This window comes from Eumetopias jubatus, unplaced genomic scaffold (assembly GCF_037043125.1).
Source record: "Eumetopias jubatus isolate StellerSeaLion01/CBP00866 unplaced genomic scaffold, mEumJub1_p1.0 scaffold_12, whole genome shotgun sequence".
Taxonomy (NCBI): Eukaryota; Metazoa; Chordata; class Mammalia; order Carnivora; family Otariidae; genus Eumetopias; species Eumetopias jubatus.
Genome location: NW_028274818.1, coordinates 61,171,821 through 61,197,712, shown reverse-complemented (window position 1 = coordinate 61,197,712; position 25,892 = coordinate 61,171,821). Strand labels below are relative to the sequence as shown.

The 25,892-nt window shown below is 38.9% G+C and overlaps 1 protein-coding gene across 2 annotated transcripts in view; it reads right to left on the bottom strand.

Annotated features, from left to right (window-relative positions):
• The window catches only part of WDR64 (WD repeat domain 64), a 153,082-nt gene that overhangs the window by 24,413 nt on the left and 102,777 nt on the right, over positions 1–25,892 (bottom strand). Inside the window, exons 16-22 of one of the 2 annotated variants that reach the window (XM_028111988.2) lie at positions 23,147–23,160; positions 22,486–22,602; positions 19,631–19,732; positions 18,493–18,562; positions 17,252–17,288; positions 16,375–16,514; positions 14,651–14,756 (exon numbers count right to left, since the gene is read on the bottom strand). In XM_028111988.2, coding sequence (XP_027967789.2) covers positions 14,651–14,756; positions 16,375–16,514; positions 17,252–17,288; positions 18,493–18,562; positions 19,631–19,732; positions 22,486–22,602; positions 23,147–23,160 — 586 coding nt within the window. Of the gene's footprint in view, positions 1–14,650; positions 14,757–16,374; positions 16,515–17,251; positions 17,289–18,492; positions 18,563–19,630; positions 19,733–22,485; positions 22,617–23,146; positions 23,161–25,892 lie in introns of both variants that reach the window. The other variant, XM_088016848.1, reaches the window with a different exon arrangement.

Below are 25,892 nucleotides of genomic sequence, written 5' to 3'. Positions count from 1 at the left end.
ATTTCTTTGAAAAAAGTGGATGGTATTTTGATGGGGATTGCATTGAATGTGTAGATTGCTCTAGGTAGCATTGACATCTTCACAATGTTGATTCTCCCAATCCATGAGCATGGAACGTTTTTCCATTTCTTTGTGTCTTCTTCAATTTCTTTCATGAGTATTTTATAGTTTTCTTAGTACAGATCCTTTGGCACTTGGGTTAGATTTATTCCTAGGTATCTTATGGTTTTGGGTGCAATTATAAATGGGATCGACTCCTTGATTTGTCTCTCTTCTGTCTTGTTGTTGGTGTATAGGAATGCCACTGATTTCTGTGCATTGATTTTATATCCTGCTACTTTACTGAATTCCTGTATGAGTTCTAGCAGTTTTGGGGTGGAGTCTTTTGGGTTTTCCACATACAGTATCATATCATCTGCAAAGAGTGAGAGTTTGACTTCCTCTTTGCCGATTTGGATGCCTTTGATTTCTTTTTGTTGTCTAATTGCTGTGGCTAGGACTTCTAATACTATGTTGAAAAGCAGTGGTGAGAGTGGACATCCCTGCCGCGTTCCTGACCTTAGGGGAAAAGCTCTCAGCCTTTCCCCATTGAGAATGATATTCGCTGTAGGTTTTTCATAGATGGCTTTTATGATATTGAGGTATGTACCCTCTATCCCTATACTCTGAAGAGTTTTGATCAAGAAAGGATGCTGTACTTTGTCAAATGCTTTTTCTGCATCTATTGAGAGGATCCTATGATTCTTGTTCTTTCTTTTGTTAATGTATTGTATCACGTTGATTGATTTGCGGATGTTGAACCAGCCTTGCAGCCCAGGAATAAATCCCACTTGGTCGTGGTGAATAATCCTTTTAATGTACTGTTGGATCCTATTGGCTAGTATTTTGGTGAGAATTTTTGCATCCATGTTCATCAAGGATATTGGTCTGTAATTCTCTTTTTTGATGGGGTCTTTGTCTGGTTTTGGGATCAAGGTAATGCTGGCCTCATAAAATGAGTTTGGAAGTTTCCCTTCCATTTCTATTTTTTGGAACATTTTCAGGAGAATAGGTATTAAGTCTTCTTGAAATGTCTGATAGAATTCCCCTGGGAAGCCATCTGGCCCTGGGTTTTTGTTTCTTGGGAGATTTTTGATGACTGTTTCAATTTCCTTAGTGGTTATAGGTCTGTTCAGGTTTTCTATTTCTTCCTGGTTCAATTTTGGTAGTTGATACATCTCTAGGAATGCACCCATTTCTTCCAGGTTATCTAATTTGCTGGCATAGAGTTGCTCATAATATGTTCTTGTAATTGTTTGTATGTCTTTGGTGTTGGTTGTGATCTCTCCTCTTTCATTCATGATTTTGTTGATTTGGGTCATTTCTCTTTTCTTTTTGATTAGTCTGGCCAGGGGTTTATTATTCTTGTTAATTCTTTCAAAGAACCAGCTCCTAGTTTCGTTGATCTGTTCTACTGTTCTTTTGGTTTCTAGTTCATTGATTTCTGCTCTGATCTTTATGATTTCTCTTCTCCTCCTGGGTTTAGGCTTTGTTTGCTGTTCTTTCTCCAGCTCCTTTAGGTGTAGGGTTAGGTTGTGTATTTGAGACCTTTCTTGTTTCTTGAGAAAGGCTTGTATTGCTATATACTTTCCTCTCAGGACTGCCGTTGCTGTATCCCAAAGATTTTGAACAGTTGTGTTTTCATTTTCATTGGTTTCCATGAATTTTTTTAATTCTTCTTTAATTTCATGGTTGACCCATTCATTCTTTAGTAGGATGCTCTTTAGCCTCCATGTATTTGAGTTCTTTCCGACTTTCCTCTTGTGGTTGAGTTCTAGTTTCCAAGCATTGTGGTCTGAAAATATGCAGGGAATGATCCCAATCTTTTGGTACCGATTGAGACCTGATTTGTGACCTAGGATGTGATCAATTCTGGAGAATGTTCCATGGGCACTAGAGAAGAATGTGTATTCCTTTGCTTTGGGATGGAATGTTCTGAATATGTCTGTGAAGTCCATTTGGTCCAGTGTGTCATTTAAAGTCTTTATTTCCTTGTTGATCTTTTGCTTAGATGATCTGTCCATTTCAGTCAGGGGGGTGTTAAAGTCCCCCACTATTATTGTATTGTTGTCAATGTGTTTCTTTGCTTTTGTTATTAATTGCCTTATATAATTGGCTGCTCCCATGTTCGGGGCATAGATATTTACAATTGTTAGATCTTCTTGTTGGATAGACCCTTTAAGTAGGATATATTGTCCTTCCTCATCTCTTATTACAGTCTTTGTTTTAAAATCTAGTTTGTCTGATATAAGGATTGCCACCCCAGCTTTCTTTTGGTGTCCATTAGCATGGTAAATGGTTTTCCACCCCCTCACTTTCAATCTGGGGGTGTCTTTGGGTCTAAAATGAGTCTCTTGCAGACAGCATATGGATGGGTCTTGTTTTTTAATCCAATCTGATAGCCTGTGTCTTTTGATTGGGGCATTTAGCCCATTTACATTCAGGGTAACTATTGAAAGGTATGAATTTAGTGCCATTGTATTACCTGTAAGGTGACTGTTAACTGTCTGTTGTCTGTGTTCGTTTCTGCTCTTTGCTGCTTTTAGGCTCTCTCTTTGCTTAGAGGACCCCTCTCAATATTTCTTGGAGGGCTAGTTTCGTGTTTGCAAATTCCTTTAGTTTTTGTTTGTTCTGGAAGCTTTTTATCTCTCCTTCTATTTTCAATGATAGCCTAGCTGGATATAGTATTCTTGGCTGCATATTTTTCTCGTTTAGTGCTCTGAAGATATCTTGCCAGTCCTTTCTGGCCTGCTAGGTCTCTGTGGATAGGTCTGTTGCCAATCTAATATTTCTACCATTGTAGGTTACATATCTCTTCTCCCGAGCTGCTTTCAGGATTTTCTCTTTGTCTCTGAGATTCGTAAGTTTTACTATTAGATGTCGGGGTGTTGACCTATTATTATTGATTTTGAGAGGGGTTCTCTGTGCCTCCTGGATTTTAATGCCTGTTTCCTTCCTCACATTAGGGAAGTTCTCTGCTATAATTTGCTCCAATATACCTTCTGCCCCCCTCTCTCTCTCTTCTTCTTCTGGGATCCCAATTATTCTAATGTTGTTTCGTCTTATCATATCACTTATCTCTCGAATTCTGCCCTCGTGATCCTGTAGTTGTTTCTCTCTCTTTTTCTCAGCCTCTTTATTTTCCATCATTTGGTCTTCTATATCGCTGATTCTCTCTTCTGCCTCATTTATCCTAGCATTTAGTGCCCCCATTTTTGATTGCACCTCATCAATAGCCTTTTTGATTTCGACTTGGTTAGATTTTAGTTCTTTTATTTCTCCAGAAAGGGTTTCTCTAATAACTTCCACGCTTTTTTCAAGCCCAGCTAGTATCTTTAAAGTCATGATTCTGAACTCTAGGTCTGACATCGTACTAATGTCCGTATTAAGTAGGTCCCTGGCTGACGGTACTACCTCTTGTTCTTTTTGCTGAGGTGATTTCTTTCGTCTTGTCATTTTGTTCAGAGGAGAATAGATGAATGAGAGAACAAAATGCTAACAGGTTTACAACGTCCCCAGCAAATATACTGTATACAAATCAGAAAAGACCTGAAACCAGGGGAAAAGAAAGGGAAAGAAAGAAAAAAGAAAGAGAAAAAGAAAAAAAAGATAAAAACAAAAACAAAACAATACAAAAAAGGCAGAATATGATCAAATATGATCAGGCTAGTGCATAGATCAGTGCCACACACTAGATTTTGGGCGTATTTTGGTCTGTTAGAAAAAAGTGCCTCCTAAAATTTTAAAGGAAGCAAGACATATATGTACAAAATAAGGGTTGATACAATGAAGGGATGGAAGATGAGTGTAAAGATGAAAATTATAAAAGATTTTATAAAAGGACTTGGTAAGATAAGTTGTTTGAAAAAAGAAAGAAGATTTAAGAAAGAAAAAAAAAAAAAAGGAAAAAGGGAGAGAATGTGATCAGGCAGGAAACTAGAACAAAGCCATACACTAGTGGTTTAGGGTATATTTTGATCTGTTAGAAGAAACTGTACCTCAAAATTTTAAAGAGAGAACAAATATATATATGCCAAAAATAAGGGTAACTACTATGAAGGGATAAAATATGACTCTAAAAATGAAAATAAAAAATGTTTTTTTTTTTTTAAAAAAGGGATTTATAAGATGTTGGTTGAAAAAGGGAAAAAGAAAAATAAAAAAAAAACAGTCAACAAAAATTAACTTTGATGAAATAATGAATCATGGTTAAAAAAAAAAAAAAAAAAGCCATGAATCTATGTGCAGTATTCCTCTAGCGCTGGAGTTCTCCCGTTCTCCTTGATCGGTAAACTTGGTCTTGGCTTGCTGGCTGTTCGTGCTGATCTTCTGGGGGAGGGGCCTGTTGCTTTGGTTTCCAAATGTCTTTGCTGGAGGCGGAATTGCCCCGCCCTTGTCGGTCCGGGCTAAGGAAGCTGCTCCAGTTTGCTCTCGGGAGCTTTTGTTCCCTGCAAGCTCTCGGTACAGCTTTGGAGGACCAGGGTGAAAATGGTGGCCTCCCAATCTCCACTCGGAGGAGCTGAGAACTCGGGGCCCCGCTCCTCAGTGCGCCCCCAGAGAAAAGCAGTCACTTCCGTGTCCCCGGTCTCCGGCCGCACTCCGTGCTCACCCGGCCTGTGACCGAGCGTTGCTATCTCTGGCACCCGACCCCGCGCGGAGTCTCCAAACCCAGCAGATCCCTGCAGTGCGTTCCCGCACCGCTCCTCCCCGGGAAGGAAGGGGAGTCTCCCCGGATCTGCTGCTTGTTGGGTCCCTGCTGGGGGAGCCGTGCCCCGACTGGGCCGCAGATCACAGTTTATGGCAACCCCGAGCTGAGAGCCCGCGCCTCAGCTCCGTCTCTGCAGCCGGCTTCCCTGCTCCGATACCTGGGAGCTCTGGCGCACTCAGGCACCCCCGGTCTCTCTGTGACCCCAAGGGTCCTGAGACCACACTGTCCCGGGAGGATTCCACCCCCCGCTTAGCCACTGGAGCGACGTCCCTCCGCCGAGCCAACTTCTAAAAGGTCCGATTTTGTGCTCCGCGGCTCTATCACTTGCCAGAAGCGGCCGGCGGAGGCCCCTCCCCCGCCGTCTATCCTCCCGAATATCGCCTCGGATTCACTTCTCCGCATGTCCTACCTTCCAGTAAGTGGTCGCTTCTCTGTTCAGAGAGTTGTTGCTACTCTCCTGTTCGATCTCCTGTTGAGTTCGTAGGTGTTCAGAATGGTTTGATCCCTATTCAGCTGAATTCCTTAGACCAGACGAAATCTAGGTCTCCTACTCCTCCGCCATCTTGCTCCGCCTCCTCTCTATCAGACATTTAAAGAAGAATTAATACCTATTCTACTGAAACTGTTCCAAAAAATAGAAATGGAACGAAAACTTCCAAACTCATTTTATGAGGCCACCATTACCTTGATCCCAAAACCAGACAAAGACCCCATCAAAAAGGAGAATTACAGACAAATATCCTTGATGAACATGGATTCAAAAATTCTCACCAAGATACTAGCCAATAGGATCCAACAGTACATTAAAAGAATTATTCACCATGACCAAGTGGGATTTATCCCTGGGCTGCAAAGTTGGTTCAACATCTGCAAATCAATCAACGTGATACAATACATTAACAAAAGAAAGAACAAGAGTCATAGGATCCTCTCAATAGATGCAGAAAAAGCATTTGACAAAGTACAGCATCCTTTCTTGATCAAAACTCTTCAGAGTATAGGGATTGAGGGTACATACCTCAATATCATAAAAGCTGTCTATGAAAAACCTACAGCGAATATCATTCTCAATGGGGAAAAGCTGAGAGCTTTTCCCCTAAGGTCAGGAACGCGGCAGGGATGTCCACTCTCACCACTGCTATTCAACATAGTATTAGAAGTCGTAGCCACAGCAATCAGACAACAAAAAAGAAATCAAAGCATCCAAATCGGCAAAGAGAAGTAAAACTCTCACTCTTTGCAGATGATATGATACTGTATGTGGAAAACCCAAAAGACTCCACCCCAAAACTGTTAGAACTCATATAGGAATTCTGTAAAGTAGCAGGATATAAAATCAATGCACAGAAATCAGTGGCATTCCTATACACCAACAACAAGACAGAAGAGAGACAAATCAAGGAGTCGATCCCATTTACAATTGCACCCAAAACCATAAGATACCTAGGAATAAATTTAACCAAAGAGGCAAAGGATCTGTACTCAGAAAACTATAAAATACTCATGAAAGAAATTGAAGAAGACACAAAGAAATGGAAAAACGTTCCATGCTCATGGATTGGAAGAAAAACTATTGTGAAGATGTCAATGCTACCTAGAGCAATCTATACATTCAATGCAATCCCCATCAAAATACCATCCACTTTTTTCAAAGAAATGGAACAAATAATCCTAAAATTTGTATGGAACCAGAAGAGACCCCGAATAGCCAGAGGAATCTTGAAAAAGAAAAGCAAAGCTGGCGGCATCACAATTCCGGACTTCCGGCTCTATTACAAAGCTGTCATCATCAAGACAGTATGGTACTGGCACAAAAAGAGACACATCGATCAATGGAACAGAATAGAGAGCTCAGAAATGGACCCTCAACTCTATGGTCAACTCATCTTTGACAAAGCAGGAAAGAATGTCCAATGGAAAAAAGACTGTCTCTTCAATAAATGGTGTTGGGAAAACTGGACAGCCACATGCAGAAGAATGAAACTGGACCATTTCCTTACACCACACACAAAAATAGACTCCAAATGGTTGAAAGACCTAGATCTGAGACAGGAGTCCATCAAAATCCTAAAGGAGAACACAGGCAGCAACTTCTTCGATCTCAGCCACAGCAACTTCTTCCTAGAAACATCGCCAAAGGCAAGGGAAGCAAGGGCAAAAATGAACTATTGGGATTTCATCAAGATAAAAAGCTTTTGCACAGCAAAAGAAACAGTCCACAAAACCAAAAGACAACCGACAGAATGGGAGAAAATATTTGCAAATGACATATCAGATAAAGGGCTAGGATCCAAAATCTATAAAGAACATATCAATCTCAACACCCAAAGAACAAATGATCCAATCAAGAAATGGGCAGAAGACATGAACAGACATTTTTCCAAAGAAGACATCCAAATGGCCAGCAGACACATGAAAAAGTGCTCAACATGGCTCAGCATCAGGGAAATCCAAATCAAAACCTCAATGAGATAGTACCTCACACCAGTCAGAATGGCTAGTTAACACCTCAGGAAACGACAGATGTTGGCGGGGATGTGGAGAAAGGGGAACCCTCCTACACTGTTGGTGGGAATGCAAGCTGGTGCAACCACTCTGGAAAACAGTATGGAAGTTCCTCAAAAAGTTGAAAATAGAGCTACCATACGACCCAGCAATTGCACTACTGGGTATTTACCCCAAAGATACAAATGTAGGGATCCAAAGGGGTACGTGCACCCCGATGTTTATAGCAGCAATGTCCACAGTCGCCAAACTGTGGAAAGAGCCAAGTTGTCCATCGCCAGATGAATGGATAAAGAAGATGTGGTACAGATTCACAATGGAATATTATGCAGCCATCAAAAGGAATGAGATCTTGCCATTTGCAATGACATGGATGGAACTGGAGGGTGTTATGCTGAGTGAAATAAGTCAATCAGAGAAAGACATGTTTCATATGACCTCACTGATATAAGGAATTTTTAACCTCAGGAAACAAACTGAGGGTTGCTGGAGTGGTGGGAGGTGGGAGGGATAGGGTGGCTGGGTGATAGACATTGGGGAGGGTATGTGCTATGGTGAGCGCTGTGAATTGTGCAAGACTGTTGAATCACAGATCTGTACTTCTGAAACAAATAATGCAATATATGTTAAGAAAAAGAAAAAAAGAAGAAGATTGCAGGAGGGGAAGAATGAAGGGGAGTAAGTCGGAGGGGGAGACGAACCATGAGGGATGATGGACTCTGAAAAACAAACTGAGGTTTCTAGAGGGGAGGGGAGTGCGGGGATGGGTTAGCCTGGTGATGGGTATTAAAGAGGGCACGTTCTGCGTGGAGTAGTGGGTGTTATGCACAAACAATGAATCATGGAACACTACATCAAAAACTCATGATGTAATGTATAGTGATTAACATAACAATAAAAAAATAAAAAAAAATGAAGGAATGATACAGACTTTCCCAGACAAACAGAAACAAGCAGCCTTGCAAGGAATATTAAAAGAAGTTCTTGGGAAGCCTGGGTGGCTCAGTTGGTTTAGCGTCTGCCTTGGGCTGGGTTCATGATCCCAGAGTCCTGGGATCAAGTCTCTTATTGCGATCCTTGCTCAACAGGGAGCCTGTTTCTCCCTCTCCTCTGCCCCTCCCCCTCCCCTGCTCATGTTCTTTCTCTCTCAAATAAATAAATAAAATCTTTTCAAAAAAAAATTAAGAGAAGTTCTTTTTTTAAGATTTTATTTATTTATTTGTCAGAAAGAGAGAGAGCAAGCACAAGCAGGGGGAATAGCAGAGGGAGAACCAGGTTCCCCGCTGAACAAAGAGCCCAATATTGGACTTGATCCCAGGACTCTGGGATCGTAACCCGAGACGAAGGCAGAAGGTTAACTGACTGGGCCACTTAGGCATTCCCTAAAATAAGTTCTTAAAAGAGAAGGAAAATGATATAGGTAAGAATTTCAGATTTATATAAAGAAGATCATAATAGAAGGAATAAGTGAAAATAAATAAAAACTAACAGCAGTTTATTTAAAGCAGTAAATCAACAATATATCTGAAGATTGTAACTTATAGAAACTTGAAATGAATAACAGCTATGACACAAGGGATGGGAGGGAGAAATTAGGAATACTTTGTTATTATAAGGTATTGTACTGCCAGTGAGGTGGTGTAGTGTTGTTTGAAAGTGAACATGAATTAGTTGTAAATGTATATTTCAAACTAGGGAAACCACTCAAAAAATTTAAAAAGATATATAATTGGTAAGCTAAGAGAAAGTGGAATGATATAAAATGTTCACTTAAAACCACAAAAGGCAGAAAGAGAGTGAAAGACAAAACTAAGAACAAAAAACAAGGGTAACAAATATAAAATAGTAAGAAATCTGATAGATATAATTCAACTATACCAATAATCACTTTAGATGTCAACAGTCTAAGTAAACCACTTAGACTGAGGTTGTCAGAATGGATTAAAAAACAATACCCAATTTCTATGTTGCTTACAGGAAATCCAGTTTATATGTAAGGACACATATAGATTAAAAGTAAAGGGATAGAGAAAGATTTACCATGTTAATGCTAATCAAAAGAAAGCAAGAGCAGCTACATTTCAAACAGAGAAGACTTCAGAGTAAGAGAAATTAGCAGGGATAATTAGGGGCATTACATAATGATAAAGGGGTCAATTCTCCAAGAAGACCACACTCCTTAACATGTACATGCCTAACATCACAGTGTCAAGATATGTGGAGTGAAAACCAACACAACTGCAAGGAGAAACAGATAATGCACTTTTATAGTTGGAAACTTCAGCACTCTTCTATGAGAAATTGACATGAGAAATGGACAGATCCAGCAGGCAGAAAATCAGTAAGGACAGAGTCGAACTTAAAAACACCATCAGTCAACTAGATACAATTGATATCTATAGACTGCTGCATCCAACACATATTAATCTCAAGCTCTCATGGAACATTCACCAACATAGACCACATCCTGGACCATAAATTATACCTTAACAAATTTGAAATAATAGAAATCATATAATGAATGCCCTCAGACTACAATAGAATAGATTGGAAATCAATAAGAAAAAGAGAGCTGGAAAATCCCAGAATAAGTAGAGATGAAACAACATACTTCTAAATAATAGATCTTAGAAAAAATCTCAAGAGAAATCTTTAAATAATTTCAACTAAATAAAAGTGAAAATATGACATCAAAATTTCAGGGAAGCAGCAGAAACAGTGCTTACAAGGCAATTTATATGCACATGTTAGAAAAAAAAGATCTAAAATCTAAGCTGCCGCTTTAGGACTAGGTAAAAAAGAGCAAATTAATCCAAAGTAAGCAGAAGGAGAGAAATAATAAAAATCAGAGCAGAAATCAATGAAACTGAAAATAAGAACTCAATAGAGAAAATCAACAAAACCAAAAGTTTTTTTTTCTTTCAGGATTTTATTTATTTATTTGACAGAGAGAGAGAGAGCATGCGAGAGAGCACAAGCACGGGAAGGGGCAGGACCCTGGGATCATGACCTGAGCCAAAGGCAGACACTTAACCGACTGAGCCACCCAGGTGCCCCCAAAATCTGGTTCTTTAAAAAGATCAATAAAATTGATAAACTTCTAGCCAGGCTAACTAAGAAAAAAAAATATCAGGGGAATTGAGAGGATAATAAAGAAATACTATGAATTCTATGCCCACAAATTTAATAACCCAAATGAAATGGACCAATTCCTTGAAAGATACAATCTGCCAAAACTCACACAAGAAGAAATAGGTAATCTGAATAGGTCTATATTATTAAAGAAATTAAAGTAATTAATAATATTCCTAAACAGGAACCACTAGGTCAAAATGGGTTTAATGGTGAATCCAGCACACACTTAAGGAAGAAATCTTACCAATTCTCTACAAACTGTTCCAGAATATAGAAGCAAAAGGGAATACTTCTTAACTTATTCAATGAGGCCAGCGCTTCATTATTATTAACCAATAGCTCTTATGAACATAGATGTAAAAACCCCCAACAAAATATTAGCAAATTGAATCCAAGAGGTATTAGCTCAGGTCATGATCCTGGAATCGAGTCCTGAGTTGGGCTTCATACTGAGCACGGAACCTGCTTGAGATTCTCTCTCTCTCTCTCTGCCCCTACTCCCCCACCCCTTCTCGCGCTCTTTCTCTAAAAAAAAAAAAAAAAAAAAATTATATGTAATGACCAACATTTAAAAATCAACTAATGTAATCCATCACATCAACAGGCTAAAGAAGAAAAATCACATGATCACATCAATAGATACAGAAAAAGCAGTTGACAAAATTCAACACCAATTCATGATAAAAAAAATCTCAATTTAGATATAAACCTTATACTTTTCCCATACAAATACACACAAAAACAAACCTGCTCAAAACAACTGTAAGGGTAACATGTATAACTATAAAACTAGTAGAAAATCTAAATGACCGTAGGTTTGGCAATGACTTTTTAGAGGCAACACCAAAGTCAGAATCCATGAGCAAAATCACTGATAAGCTGGACTTCATTAAAATTGAAAACATCCAGGGGCGCTTGAGTGGTTCCATCGGTTAAGCATCCAACTCTTGATTTTGGCTCAGATCATGATCTCAGGGTCCTGGGATCAAACCCCGAGTCAGTCTCCTCGCTCAGTGGGAAGTCTGCTGGAGATTCTCTCTCTCTCTGTCTCCCCCCTCCTCCGTGCTCTCTCTCTCTCAAATGAATAAATAAATCTTTAAAAATTGAAAAGTTCTGCTCTGCAAAAGATACTGTCAGGGGAACAGAAAGACAAGCCACAGACTGGGAGAAAATATTTGTGAAAGGCATATCTGATAAATATGAAAATATTTGTGAAAGGGATATCTTATCCCAAATATACCAAGAACTCTTAAAGTCAATAATAAGAAAATAAACAACCTGATTAAAAAATGGGCAAAATATCTGCACAGATCCCTCACCAAGAAAATATATAGATGGCAAAAAAGTGTATGAAAAGCTATTCCACATTTTATGTCATTAGAGAAATGCAAGTTAAAACTACAAGGAGATACCATTACATCCCTTTTAGAATGGCCCAAATCCAAAACATCGAGAACACCAAATGCTAATGCAGATGTGGAGCAACAGGGACTCTCATTCATCTCTGGTGGGAATGCCAAATGGTACAGCTGTTTTGGAAGACAGTTTGGCAGTTTCTCACAAAATTAAACATACTCTTAACTATATGATCCAGCGTTGTGCTCCTTGGTATTTACTCAAAGGCACTGAAAACTTTTTCCACACAAAAACATATGCACAGCTGTTTATAGCAGCTTTGTTTATTATTGCCAAAACTTAGAAGTGACCAAGATGTCCTCCAGTAGGTGAATGGATAAATAAACTGTGGTGTATCCAGACAATGGAATTTTATTCAGCACTAAGAAGAAATGAGATATCAAGCCATGAAGAGACATGGAGGAAACTTAAATGAGTATTTCTAAGTAAAAGAAGTCTGAAAAGCCTATATACTCTAGGATTTCCAATATCACGTTCTGTAAAAAGCAAAACTGTGGAGGCAATAAAAAGATCAATAATTGCCAGAAGTTAGGGAGGAGGGAAGGAAGAATAGGCAGGACAAAGGGAATTTTTATTGAAACTACTCTCTATGGTATTATAATGGTAGATGCATGTCATCAGACATTTGTCAAAGCCCATTGAATACACAACTCCAAGACTTAACCCTAGTGTGAACTATGCACTTTGGATGATAATGCCGTGTCATGGTAGATTCATCAGTTGTAACAAACGTACCACTCTGGTGAAGGATATTGGAAGTGGGGGAGGCCAGGGACGCCTGGGTGGTGCAGTCAGTTAAGCGTCCGACTCTTGTTTAAGGCTCAGGTCTGATCTCAGGGTCCTGAGATTGAGCGCCTCCATTGGGCTCCACACTCAGCAGGGAGTCTGCTTGAGACTTTCTTTCCCTCTCCCTCTGCCCCTTCACCCCCAGCCTCCCTGCATGCACTCTCTCTCTCTCTCTCTCTCTCAAATAAATAAATAAATCTTAAAAAAAAAGTGGGGGAGGCTTGTGTTGGAGAGGGTGAGGGCAGGATGTGTATGGAAACTCTGTAATTTCCACTGAATTTTTCTGTGAATTTAAAACTGATCTAAAAAAATAAAGGCGATTTAACAACAAAAAAGCAACAACTAATGATGTCTGAGAATGCCTGATCTAAAACAGTGACTAGATAGCAACCCACATAGTTCTTTTAACATCTACCACAGCACAGAAAAAAGAAGTCTAAGGTCATAATCTAGAAGTCATCTTTAATTATAATATAGATGAAGCTGGATTTGATCCCAAACCTACCCCTCTCTAGTTTTCTAGATCACAACAAAAAACACAAATCTCAAGAAGTAGAAGGGTTATATGATAGTCAAGTGTTCCTTATTAGTAACCTTAATAGAGGTGTGGTCTGAGAATTCTGTAGATAATTTCAAATTTTAGTTCTATGTATTTTGCTAGAAAAAACATACCCCATAGTACGTAAAGTTAGTGCAAAAATATGCAGGCAAATATTTTTAAAAAGGGATACAATTTGCTTGACCTTAGATTTTTCTTCTGGGTGGCTGTAAACAGAAACGATGATAGAAACTATGGCGATGGAGGCCAAGACTAAGGATATCGGAGTATAATAGAACAGGTGGTAAGCAATAAAGCCAGATAAAATAAAGATAACTGTAAACAAATGTTGTAAGGCTACTGATTATACTGAATATAAAAAAATATTTTCTGTAATCTCAAGAAGACTGAAATAATTGGTGTTGAAAACTGGTTTGTTGTGACTTTTGTAAAATAAGCTTTGAAATGAGAACAATGTTCTTTAAAGAGAGGATGTAAAATTTAAATATTAATGTAACAGCAGTATCTGGATGCAAATCTCAAGATTACATTAGCAAATGATAAGAGAAGGAGTGGGTGTAGAACAAAAGGAAAAGTAAAGTGGGCCAAGCTTTTGTTTAACCGAAAAGATGCCGTTTCAGTCTAAATTCTAACAAATTGGTTAGGTTTTTCTTTTTTTAACTTAAAAGTAAACACTAGTAAAATTTTAAAATGCATGCACACACACACACACACACACACATAATCTTTCCAAAGTTGGGAGAGATGAAAAGAAAGAAAATTCAGGATTTATTCAAAAAATTAAAGAAAGTAAATAAAGCATTAAGAAAGAGAATTGTCGGGGCACCTGGGTGGCTCAGTCAATTAAGCGTCCGACTCTTGGTTTCCGCTCAGGTCAAGATCTCAGGGTTGTGAGATCAAGCCCCACTTGGGGCTCTGCACTAAGCGTGGAGTCCGCTTAAGATTCTCTCTTGTTCTCTCCCTCTGCCCCTCCCCATGGTCTCCCACTCTCTCTAAATAAATAAATAAAATCTTTTTTAAAAAGAGAGAATTGTGTTACATGAAAGGCTTAAGACCAACTCTATGAGTTATAACAATCAATATGAAAGTCCCCTATTGAGAACAAATAATCCCTTTCCTAATTAATGCCATTACTCCCTTTAATAATGAAGATTAATGCAAGATTAATTAAATTAATGCAATTTAATCTCTTTCAAGATTAAAAATGAAAACTTTACATTCTTCCCAATATGTAAGGTGAGGGAATAGGTAGTCCTGTACCCCATTTAAAGATGGAAAAATAAATAGAATGTAGTGCTTTAAATAAGGAGCTGGGAATGGAGTAGGTTCTCATGACATTCATTCAATGTTGTATTTATTCATCAAGCGATTCATAACACTCTCACGCTGAAGCATCCTTCTTTGTCTCTTGTTTCAATAAATGTCACGTATTGTCCTACTTCCATCTTTATGTCATGTAGGTGGTGGACATACCCGTGGCTGACTCCTTGAGTATGACTCACCCACATTCCCGGTCAGAAGTACCCTGGTGCACGAATCCGTATATAGCGACGTCAGAGAAATGGCAGAATGTTTGGTGAAAGGCAGCATATTTTTCAGCAGTTTTCCCTGAATAAAGTATGATAATAAATTCTATAAAATATTAATACTGGAGTTGAATTTCTCTAAAAATAATTCATCTAAAATTATCTCTACTACTGGAATATGATTCTATTCCTTGTAATAAAAACAGACTGAAACTATTTGTAGGGACTTCCTTGAAATGAAATATTCCTAAAGATGTAACAACTATGAATTGAGAACAACAGACTCTGATTATTACAGACCACCGCTGTACTTGGGAGTTTTTCTTACACTTCCTATGACCGTTTCCATGCACTTCCTCAGACCTCTTTTTCAGGTACATGTTCTCCTTCTAAACAAACATTTCTGTAAGAGATTCAAATTCAGCAGATTGTTTTTTGGTGCCTAGGATAAGTCAGCACCAGGAAGCACTTCCACAGGAACTGTCTTAAGAGAATAAATCTCCACACTTCTGAACAAAGAATTTGCATCTGCTACTCGTTTCCTGAGATTTACTTGGATCTAATCTTTTTTCTATTTCTCTCTCCTATTTTGGCATTGCTCCAATATCTCGATACTCTGAGGGAAAGTTATTAATAGTTCATATTTTCAAACCAAAGGTTTCCCACTGAGCACTAAAAGCTACAGATAGACTTGGAAGTTTTGTCCAGCAGAGATCTGTGCTGTTCCATGATGTTGGGTCTCACAGTCTGCCATACAAAACAGTTGCTCTTTCCTGGGTTTCCCACTTGCCTAATGATTTCGTCGTCACCAAGTCTACTCAAGATCCTTCCTTCCATCATGTCTGTCTTCCTAATTTTAAACTCCACCATCCTCTGCTCTAAGTCATTTTAAACCTTCTGGTAAATAAAAGTTATTTTTTCATTGTAAAATATTTAAGGACACACAGTACGATGTAATGACTTATTCCAATAGCTTGGATAACTAAAAATTTATAAATATTCAACATTTGAGGGCTCTTATATTCCTTTACTGGAATACATCATTAATATCTTCTAATATTATTTACATATACAATGAAATATTTAATGGCATGTAATCATAGCTCAATCTAAAGAAAAGAGAGATTAGGGGTGCCTGGCTGGCTCAGTCTGTAGAGCATGTGACTCTTGATCTTGGGGTTATAAGTTCGATTCCCACATTGGGTGTAAAGATTATTTAAAAATAAAATCTTTTTTTTTTAAAGATTTTATTTATTTATTTGACACAAAGAGAGACAGAGAGAGAGGGAACACAAGCAGGGGAAGTGGGAGAGGGAGAAGCAAGCTTCCCACCGAGCAGAGAGCCTGATGTGGGGCTCGATCCCAGGACCCTGGGATCATGACCTGAGCTGAAGGCAGACACTTAATGACTGAGCCACCCAGGTGCCCCTGAAAATAAAATCTTAAAAAAAAAACAAAACAGGAAAAGATAAATTGGAAATAGTTAACTTAGCAGTTTTGACCTCTTGAGTTACAAAGTGGCCTACTGTGAAGTTTGAGTAGCACTTTCAGGGAGCAGGCTGCAAAACCAGCAATTTGGCTAGAAGATTGAAAAATTCTAGAATTGGATGCTCTCTGGAACCTTAGAAGGCTAGGATTCATTCAGTACTACTTCTTATCTTTCTCATTCTCTGCTGCTCCAGGTAAACAATGGGCCCCACCTCCATAGTCCAAAAGCGAAGGTGTCCATCCTCATGAGCAGTGACAATGACAGGCGGCTGAGTATCAATTACATTGGTGTCCCCAGGTTGTTTTTTGTCCACCAGCTGTTGCTCTCCCGCTGTGACATCAGTTTTCTCACCTACAGAAAAGTTAATGAGCTACCGTGGGTGTCTGCAATACTTGGAATTCCAAATTTTATAGAACATGAAAGAGGAGGCAGGTAGGAAAACAGAAAACCAACACATTCTTTTCCCTAGAACATGTTTTTCAACCCCAGCGAACTTCACTCAAGGCAGAGAACAAAAAAGCATTAACAAATAGAATCTTGGATCACTGGAAAAGCCTAAAGAGTTTATTTTTGACCCTATTACAAAAACCTCTGCCCTGTATTTAACAGCTAAAAGTCGATACACATCCAGTGTAAGTCTTACACATCCAAAATGGCTTATGAATCTAGTGTAAGTTTTAGGAAAATGGGCTGAAGACTAAGAAGCTCAGTAATGCATTGGATTTTTAAAAATCTAGAATTTGTATTTAAAAATGGAAATTCTGCCTCTTTGACTACAGAATCTTATACCTCAACATTTAGTCACAAAAAGAATATATGGTAGGGTCGCCTGGGTGGCTCAGTAGGTTAAGCATCCAACTCTTGACTTTGGCTCAGGTCATGATCTCAGGGTCCTGGGATCAAGCCCTGCGTTGGAGTCTGCTTGTCCCTTTCTCTCTGCTCTCCCCCCCCCCGACTCGTGCTTTCTCTCTCTCTCTCAAATAAATAAATAAAATCTATTTTAAAACAGAGAATATACTGTATTCTACAGCCTCAACTCCCTATTGCAAAGGAATTGTTACAAAGAAGAGAGGTGATTTCATACTGACCTTTAACCTCATTGTCATGTATGCTCTGCTTGCTTCCCTGAATTAGGGGAGAAAACGAGAAAGTATTTCTATGACATTGTAAGGAAATGGGATATACTGGGTGAGTAGATTTTTCAGGGGAACTCATATCCCTTTTTTTAAAATTTTTTAGTAATTGGGGTATAGTTGACACACAATGCTACGTTGTTGCTTTAGTTGCTTGCAACTAGGCAAGTCTTTATGCTACACTCACCACATCTGTCCCCATACAATGCCATTCCCATACCATTTGACTATATTCTGTATGCTGTATCTTTTCTTCCTGTGACTTATTCATTCTACAACTGGAAGCCTGTCCCTCCCTCTCCCCTTCACCCATTTTGCCCATCCTCCATTCCCCTCCCCACTGGCAACCGCCAGTTTGTTCTCTGTCAAATTTACATTTCTAAGCATACTTTTAAAGTTTTTTTTTTAATTAATTCTTCTGAAAAAATGTATCGCAGAGATCATCATGTTCACAAACAGGGTATCTGCAATAACATTCTCCTGGCTCAAGCAGGGCATAATAATGAGAGTAACCACATGTGTAAAGCAAGCCATGTTCTTGGTGTATGTGATCTCTAATTATCTTAGCAGCCTTGCGAGTTAGGCTTTGTTATTCCCTTTTTACTGACAAAGAAACAGAAACTCAGAGATTAGGTGATGTCTCTAAAGCTAATCAGAAAATAAAAGAAGCACTTGGACTCAAGTGTAAGTCTGTCTGACTCTTACATCCTTGTACATTTATTCTTTTCAGGAAACTAGTGGTTATAAAACAAGTTTTGCAGTAAAAAGTTTTCTTTAAACAAAATCCTACTAGAGATATAATGTGTAAAATCTATAAAACTGGGACTGAGAACAGAGTTTGAAAACCAGGGCATTAAAGGTGTGTTGTGAAATGTGTGTGATACTTTTTAGCAAAAGAGATTGCCTGGAATTGCTTTATTATTTCAGAAATGTAAAAGCAGCACATGTAATTTATTTTATTTGTGAGTATGTGTCGATTATTTGCAGATATATTTTCAAAGCCTTGAAAATACGGGAAATAAAAGATGAACACAGTTTAGACATTGTTTTTCAGGAAAACAAGTTTTTACATGCACATGTATACACAGAATTTTTCCACCTTGACCTTCTATCAAAGGATGGGCTCAAATGGACAAATCACTATTTTTTAATCAACACTGTGTGTAACGGGAAGATATACTCTATTTCTTGCTTACCTTGTTACTCTGTGGACCTTTACTAGAATCACATTGAGACGAAGAGCACACGGAATCCTGACTCGATCTCCTACATGGAGAGGGAGGAAGCCCAAGGAAGGAAAGTTAAGATATTCCATCACACCCAAAGTGTGCTCTTCTCTGCTTTAATTTCAGTAGGTTGTTTCTTTCAACATCTGTGCGTACTGAGCCACTTCCTTAAGACACAAATCACACCTTATATCTCATGTTACAACATTCATCTGTCCGGTATTGGTAGATACTGTTGGGGAGCCTTGGTAATTAAGATTTATTGTTGCCTGGGTCTGGGAAATAACATTCTGCCCAGTCCCAAAACTCAGGCTAGATTTAGTCCTGGAAGCTGATACTGAAATGGCAGGAAGTGGGTTGGAGGCAGGCACTTGGGAAGCCTGGCTAACTTCTGCTCTTACAGTATCCAGTCCTGGCCTGGTCCGTCTCGGTAGTGCTATACTAGAATGGGCTGGAAAGTGGCTTAGGTTCTGGTGCAGGCATCGATATGGAACAAGTGTTCAAAAATAAGTCTCGATAAGGCAATTTCAAGTCAAGTGGTAGGGAAGGTGCTATATGCTGGCTCACTGCTGCTTTTGATTTCTTCCCAGAGATATGTTTACTATAACGTGTTGCCTGAAAATCAGAGTTTTCAATTATATCTAAAGAGGAAAAATAACTTTTCCTAAATATTTAATAAACAATGCCCTGCTGCCTCAGAAAGGGATGGAGACAGATCAATTTCAGTAGATGTCATATGACACCTGCTGCAGTGGATCTTTCATATTTGCCCAGCAAGTTCTTCCTTCTGCCTCATGTCAGTGCTCACAGAATTAGATTTTGGCCACAGTGTGGTCAAGTGAGCATTTTCTATCTCTTCTACTGGTGTAGAAATTGTTGTGAGACTAAGGTGGTAAGGGAAATTAGGACACCCCACAGCAAATCAGATCCCTAGGGACCACCCACCTACAAAAGACAACAACAGGGAAGAAAGCTTAAGCCAAGTAGTGCACCCAACTTATGTCTTCCCTCAGTTGTAGCTTCCTTAGTGCTGGGATAAATAGAACTCTTTTTACATCGCCTATATACATCCCAGACAGTATTTCTTGATCAGTAAGTACTGAGTTACCTTGCACATTCAGGGGATCGAAAGAGGAACAGTATGTTGTTAATTCTAAAGCGTTTGGGATCCAAATCAGGGTCCACAGTGAAGCAATCTTCAGGTCTGTACCTGGAAGTAAACACACATTCACATAATAAACACAAGTTAGGCAACTTACATTACTTATATCATACATCCCATGCAGAGCTAATCAACTCCTGCAACATTGATACTATCGAACATGAAGAGAAAACCCAAAGGTATAGAGTTGGAACCCATCTTCCTGATGAGACCCTGTGTAACAACATGACCATTCAGTGTTTAAAAGTCTTTTAATCCAAAATGAAATAAAATAAAAATAAATAAATAAATAAATAGATAAATAAATAAATAAATGTCTTTTAGTCCAATTAGTTGGTCTAGTCAGCCTAATTGTAAGTAAGAGTGGGCTTATATATATTCTCCTCAAAGTCTCAGAAAGTTTAAGAATAGAATTTTACTCTTTGAGTAAGTCAAGTGACAAATTTGAATAAAATAGGGCTACTAACCTCAAGGAGCTTAAAATTGAGTGAAGAAGACGAGCTGGTAATTCAGTGATTATACAATTCTAGTTGCTCATCTCCCATTGACCCAGCTTCCAACGAACCATATACCTTTCTGGGCTGGTTCCTGGGAGCACAGTGATAATCCCTAAACGGCCTAGACTGGTACTTCATGCTTGGCTCCTAAAGTCACACTTAACATTTTTTACTGAAAATAGATCTTGGAGTGGAACGTTCCTTTTTTTTAGTGGAAATTGCCTCTGCTAATTTGGACTTATAAGTGATGGAGTGAAGCAAGCTCTGAAGAAGGGCCTGTGAGCTTGAGGACGTGTGGAGCTCAAACTTTTTGGATACTTCTGTTGTGTGGATGAGCCACATGGTTAGTAATCAGGAAGAACAATTTCCAGTTTGGACCCAAAAAACATATGAGGCTTTGAACAGGAAGAGAAAGGCTATTTCTCCTGACTGATGAAGGGATCTTAGGCAAATTTGAAGTAGAGGTAGGGATGACTTCCACCATCAATATGGAAACCATCTTCAACTTTAGAGCCTATTTTAAGCTGGGCCCAAATTACATTAGACAGTTCTGTACTAAATTGTATGTTTTGCAAAAGCTAAGGAGATTCTAAATCAATTATTTTTGTATAATCATCTTCACATGGGAAGGGAATACAATGTATGGCTCACTATACTGTTATTTTTCTCTGGCTGGGTGTTGGGTTTGCATGCATCTCTTGGCAAAATGCCTAGCCTTTCAACAAGGAGCATCTCTTCCTTCAAGTTGGGAACAACCTCAGGGGAGCTTCCCTCTTTATGCTGTGGCAGCATGACTGCTTTAATAAGAGGGTAAAGAACTGACCAGTGCATATTGATATTGATCAAGTGACAAGTATACCGTCATGAGAAAGCCCAAGGGCAAGTGTTGAAAGGGACAGATGGAAGGAGGACAAGAATTCTAGGGGGAGGGCCCAAGAGAACACGGGGCTGAGGCACAGAGGAAGGGGTCTGCAGAAAAAGCTAATTCAACTAAAGGTCCAAAGGAGAATCAATCCAGAGTCTGAAGAAGAAAGGAGTATGTCCTCTCAAAAGTTGGTTAAAAATAATGACTCAGACTTAGACTGGAAAGGGGCATGGAGTCCAGGTGGACCAGGAGTATGTAAGCCACTGTAAATCAAGAGGCAGAGATGTCTTCTGCATTTTCCTCTTTTCCCTTGTCCTTTCTGACTCTCTTCTCCCTTTTTACACCTCTTTCCTTCCTCTGAATGCTTAGATAGACTTGATTTTATTTTTATTCATTCATTAAAGTTCTTGACCATCTTGTACCTCAAAGTACAATATTACAAATTCCCCTTGACATAGGATGTTCACACAAGGCCCTTGCTTATAGCCCAGTTAGACAACTGGGGAGAGCTTATTATTTATGACCCATCCATAGCAAAAAATACAATGCTATATTATTTCCTTTACAACCAATAGTAAGAACATTTAGAAATTGTTAGCAGGGGGGCACTTGGGCGACTCAGTCAGTTAAGCATTAGACCCTTGATTTCATCTCAGATCACGATCTCAGGATTGTGAGACCGAGCTCCAAGTCTGGTTCCAAGCTCAGTGGGGAGTCTGCTTGAGATTCTCTCTCTCCCTCTCTCTGCCCCTCCCCCACTTCATGTGTGCATGCACTCTCTCTCTCTCTAAAAAAAAAAAGAAAGAAAGAAAGAGAAAAAAGGGATATCAGAGAATGGGTAAAGCTTTTGGTCATGGGTACAGGGCAAATTTAATTGGTTGATATTGATTTATTTAATTGCATATGCACTGAACATGTTGCAGTGGTGAATAAAAAGTAAAACCCACCTAGAATGGCACTTACCATTTGACTTTGGTGACTGAATAGATGGTGGTGTCATTGGGAATACAGGAAGAAGAGATACATGACTGGGACAAAGTTTTGGGCTTTAAGGGTGTTATTGGTGACCCAGATGGTAACTGCCAGATATGTGTGTTTAAAGCTCTAAGGAGATTAGTGTTTAAAGCATGTATTTTAACTTTTTGTTGAGGGTATAAATTTGGACAAGATCCCACATGAAAGCATGTGCTAGAGTGAGAAGAGTGAAAGTCAAAGCACTTGGGAATATGAATATTTAAGGTTTATCTTATTCATATTATCCTGGGATTTGGACATGCAAAACAAATCTCATGAAAGCAACTTCCAGAAAAGTCTCTCTTGAGAGTTATCACCACTGGTATGCCACTGTTATTTATTGCTTTTTAAAAAAAGTATTGAATATTACTTTGGCTCTATTGCAGTACAGCTTTTATATTGTTTAAGAAAAAGATGTGACTTACAGTTCTTTGACAGTAGAGTTTACAAAATTCCATAAGACAATCACACCATTTAAGGTTCCAGCAACTATCAAATTATATCCTTCTACTTGTAATAAATCAATGCAGTTCACTTCCATACTGATGGCAGAACTCTGAAGAAGGAAGGAAACAGACTCATGGACCATCATGAACACAGTATCGAACCACAGTACAATGTTATTGTGTATACTTTGTTAGTCTATCATTAAAACAAAATGTCGTATTATGATTTTTTGTTACTTAAAATTACTATCACTAATTACTATGAAATTTAGTAAAATAGTTTTGCATTAAAGTTTTTTAACTCGTTGAATTCATTAAAATAACAAAATATACTCTTCCATCTACTTGGCTCCTTCCTCTCAGCCTTGACTTATTCTTCCTTAACCAACCAACCGTGAGATCACCTTGCCATCCTTCTCTTCCCTTCAAATTTCTTGAAAATCTTCTGCATTGGCTGATTCTCCTTATTGGCCTCCTTTTCACTCACCGTTTGGCTTCTGCTCCATAGTACACAATGAAAACTTTTTCTTTAAGATTCATTTATTTGAGAGAGAGAGAGAGAGCGAGAGCACACGAGCAGAGGGAGGGGCACAGGGAGAGGGAGAGAGAGAATCTCAAGCAGACTCCCTTCTGAGTGCACAGCCTGAGGCTGGGCTTGATCCCAGGATCCTGAGCTGAAATCAAGAATCCGACACCCAACCAACTGAGCTACCCAGGTGCCCCTGTGAAAACTTTTTCTATTTATCACTAAGCACTTCCTTCCTTCCTTTCCTTCCTCCTTTCCTTTCCTTCCTCCCTTCCTTTTCTTTCTCTTTCTTTCTTTCCTTCTTTCTTTCTTTCTTTCTCTTTTTTTCTTTCTTTCTTTCTTTTTTTCTTTCTTTCTTTTTTTCTTTCTTTCTTTCTTTTTTTCTTTCCTTTCTTTCTTTCTTTTCTTTCTTTCTTTCTTTCTTTCTTTCTTTCTTTCTTTCTTTCTTTCTTTCTTTCTTTCTTTCTTTCTTTCTTTCTTTCTTTCTTTCTTTCTTTCTTTCTTTCTTTCTTTCTTTCTTTCTTTCTTTCTTTCTTTCTTTCTGATCCTATTCATTTATTTGAGAGAGAGAGCACAGAGGGATAGGGAGAGGGAGAAGCAGACTCCCTGCTGAGCAGGGAGCCCGACTCGAGGCTTAGTCCCAGGTCCTGGGATCATGACCTGAGCTGAAGGCAAATGCCCAACTGTGTGAGCCACCCAGGCACCCCGTCACTAAGCACTTTCTATTGTTAGTGCTATTTGGCAGTTTTTAATTGTCTTGCTTCAAGTATTTGTTGGGCACCTGCTGTTAGGCTCCTGAAACACAAAGTCAAATAGAATGTCTGTGACTGGGGTGCCTGGGTGGCTCAGTCGTTAAGTGTCTGCCTTCAGCTCAGGTCATGATCCCAGGGTCCTGGGATCGAGCCCCGCATCAGTCTCCCTGCTCCACGGGAAGCCTGCTTCTCCCTCTCCCACTCCCCCTGCTTGTGTTCCCTCTCTCACTGTGTCTCTCTCTATCAAATAAATAAAATCTTAAAAAAAAAAAAGAATGTCTGTGACCTGGAGAAACTTATAATATAATGAAAGTATTAAGATAAAGTACTGTACAATTTAAAAGTGCTATATTGGAGGCCGACACAAGACTTTATAGGAACATAGAAGAGTGACATCTAAATAAGATTAGAGATCAGTTATCCAGATGGCCAACAGGTACATGAAAAGATGCTCAACATCACTAATCATCAGGGAAATGCAAATTAAAACCACAATGAGATATCACCTCACACCAGTTAGAATGGCTAAAATCAAATGACAAGAAATAACAAGTGTTGGTGAGTATGTAGAGAAAGGGGATCTTCATGCATTGTTGGTAGGAACGTAAAGTGGTGCAGCCACTGTGGGAAATAGTATGGAGGCTCCTCAAAAAATTTTAAATAGAACTACCATATGATCCAATAATCCAACTACTGGGTATTTACCCAAAGAAAACAAAAACACTAATTTGAAAAGATATATGCACCTCATATGTTTACTGCAGCATTATTTACAATAGCCAATAGATATGAAAGCTACCTAAGTGTCCATCAGTAGACAACTGGATAAGGAAGATGTGGTATACACTCACTCACACACACACACACACACAAAACATACACAGGAATATTACACAGCCATAAAAAGCATGAAACTTGCCATTTACAATGACATGGATAGAGCTAGACAGTAGAATGCTAAGGGAAATAAGTCAGTCAGAGAAAGACAAATACCATATGATTTCACACATATATGGAATTTAAGAAACAAAATGAATGAGCAAAGGAAAAAAGAGAGAGACAAACTAATAAACAAACTCTTTTTTTTTTTTAAAGATTTTATGTATTTATTTGACAGAGAGAGAGCACTAGCAGGGGGAGCGGTAGAAGCAGGTTCCCCACTGAGTAGGGACGTGATGTGGGGCTCGATCCCAGGATCCCAGAGCCGAAGGCAGATGCTTAACTGACTGAGCCACCCAGGTGCCCCAGCAAACTCTTAACTATAGAGAACAAACTGCTGGGGAGAGGAGGTTGTGGGGGGATGGATGAAACAGGTGGTGGGGATTAAAGAGTGTCCTTGTTGTAAGGAGCACTGGGTGATGTAGGGAAGTGTTGAATCACTACATTGTACAACTGAAACTAATATAACACTGTATGTTAACTCTACTGGAGTTAAAATTTTAGAAAGGATGAGATTATGCCATTTGAGAAAAGATGCATGGACCTAGAGGGTATTATGCTAAGTGAACTAAGTTAGATTGAGAAAGACAAATATTATATGATCCCACTCAGAAGTGGAATCTAAAAAAACAAATAAACAAAAGACGGAATTGACCCTATAAACACAAAGAACAAACATGGTTGCCACAGGGGAAGGAGGTGAGAGGTTGGGCAAAATGGGTGATGGGGAGAGGGAGAGAGAGGCTTCCAGTTATGGAATGAGTAAGTCATGGGAATAAAAGGCACAGCATAAGGAATAAAGTCAGTGATACTGTGATGTGAGAGCCATGTATCAGCACAGATGGTAACTACACTTGCAGTGAACACAGCGTAATCTATAAACTTATGAAATCACTAGGTTGTGCACCTGAAATGAATGTAACATTGTGTGTCAACTATACTCAAATTTTAAAAAACAGTTAACAATTCTTGTCACTCTCCATTGCTCCCTCCTTCCTGAAACTCCTTACTCTCTTGACATCCTTGACACCAGACTCCTAATTTTGCTTGTGTCCATGTTTCTGTTTTCTACTTGATACCCTCTTACTCTGCCAATCTGTTAGGTATTAATATACTGAGGATTTACCTCTATCCCATTTGCTTTTTCTTTTTTCCAACTCCTTTTGGGC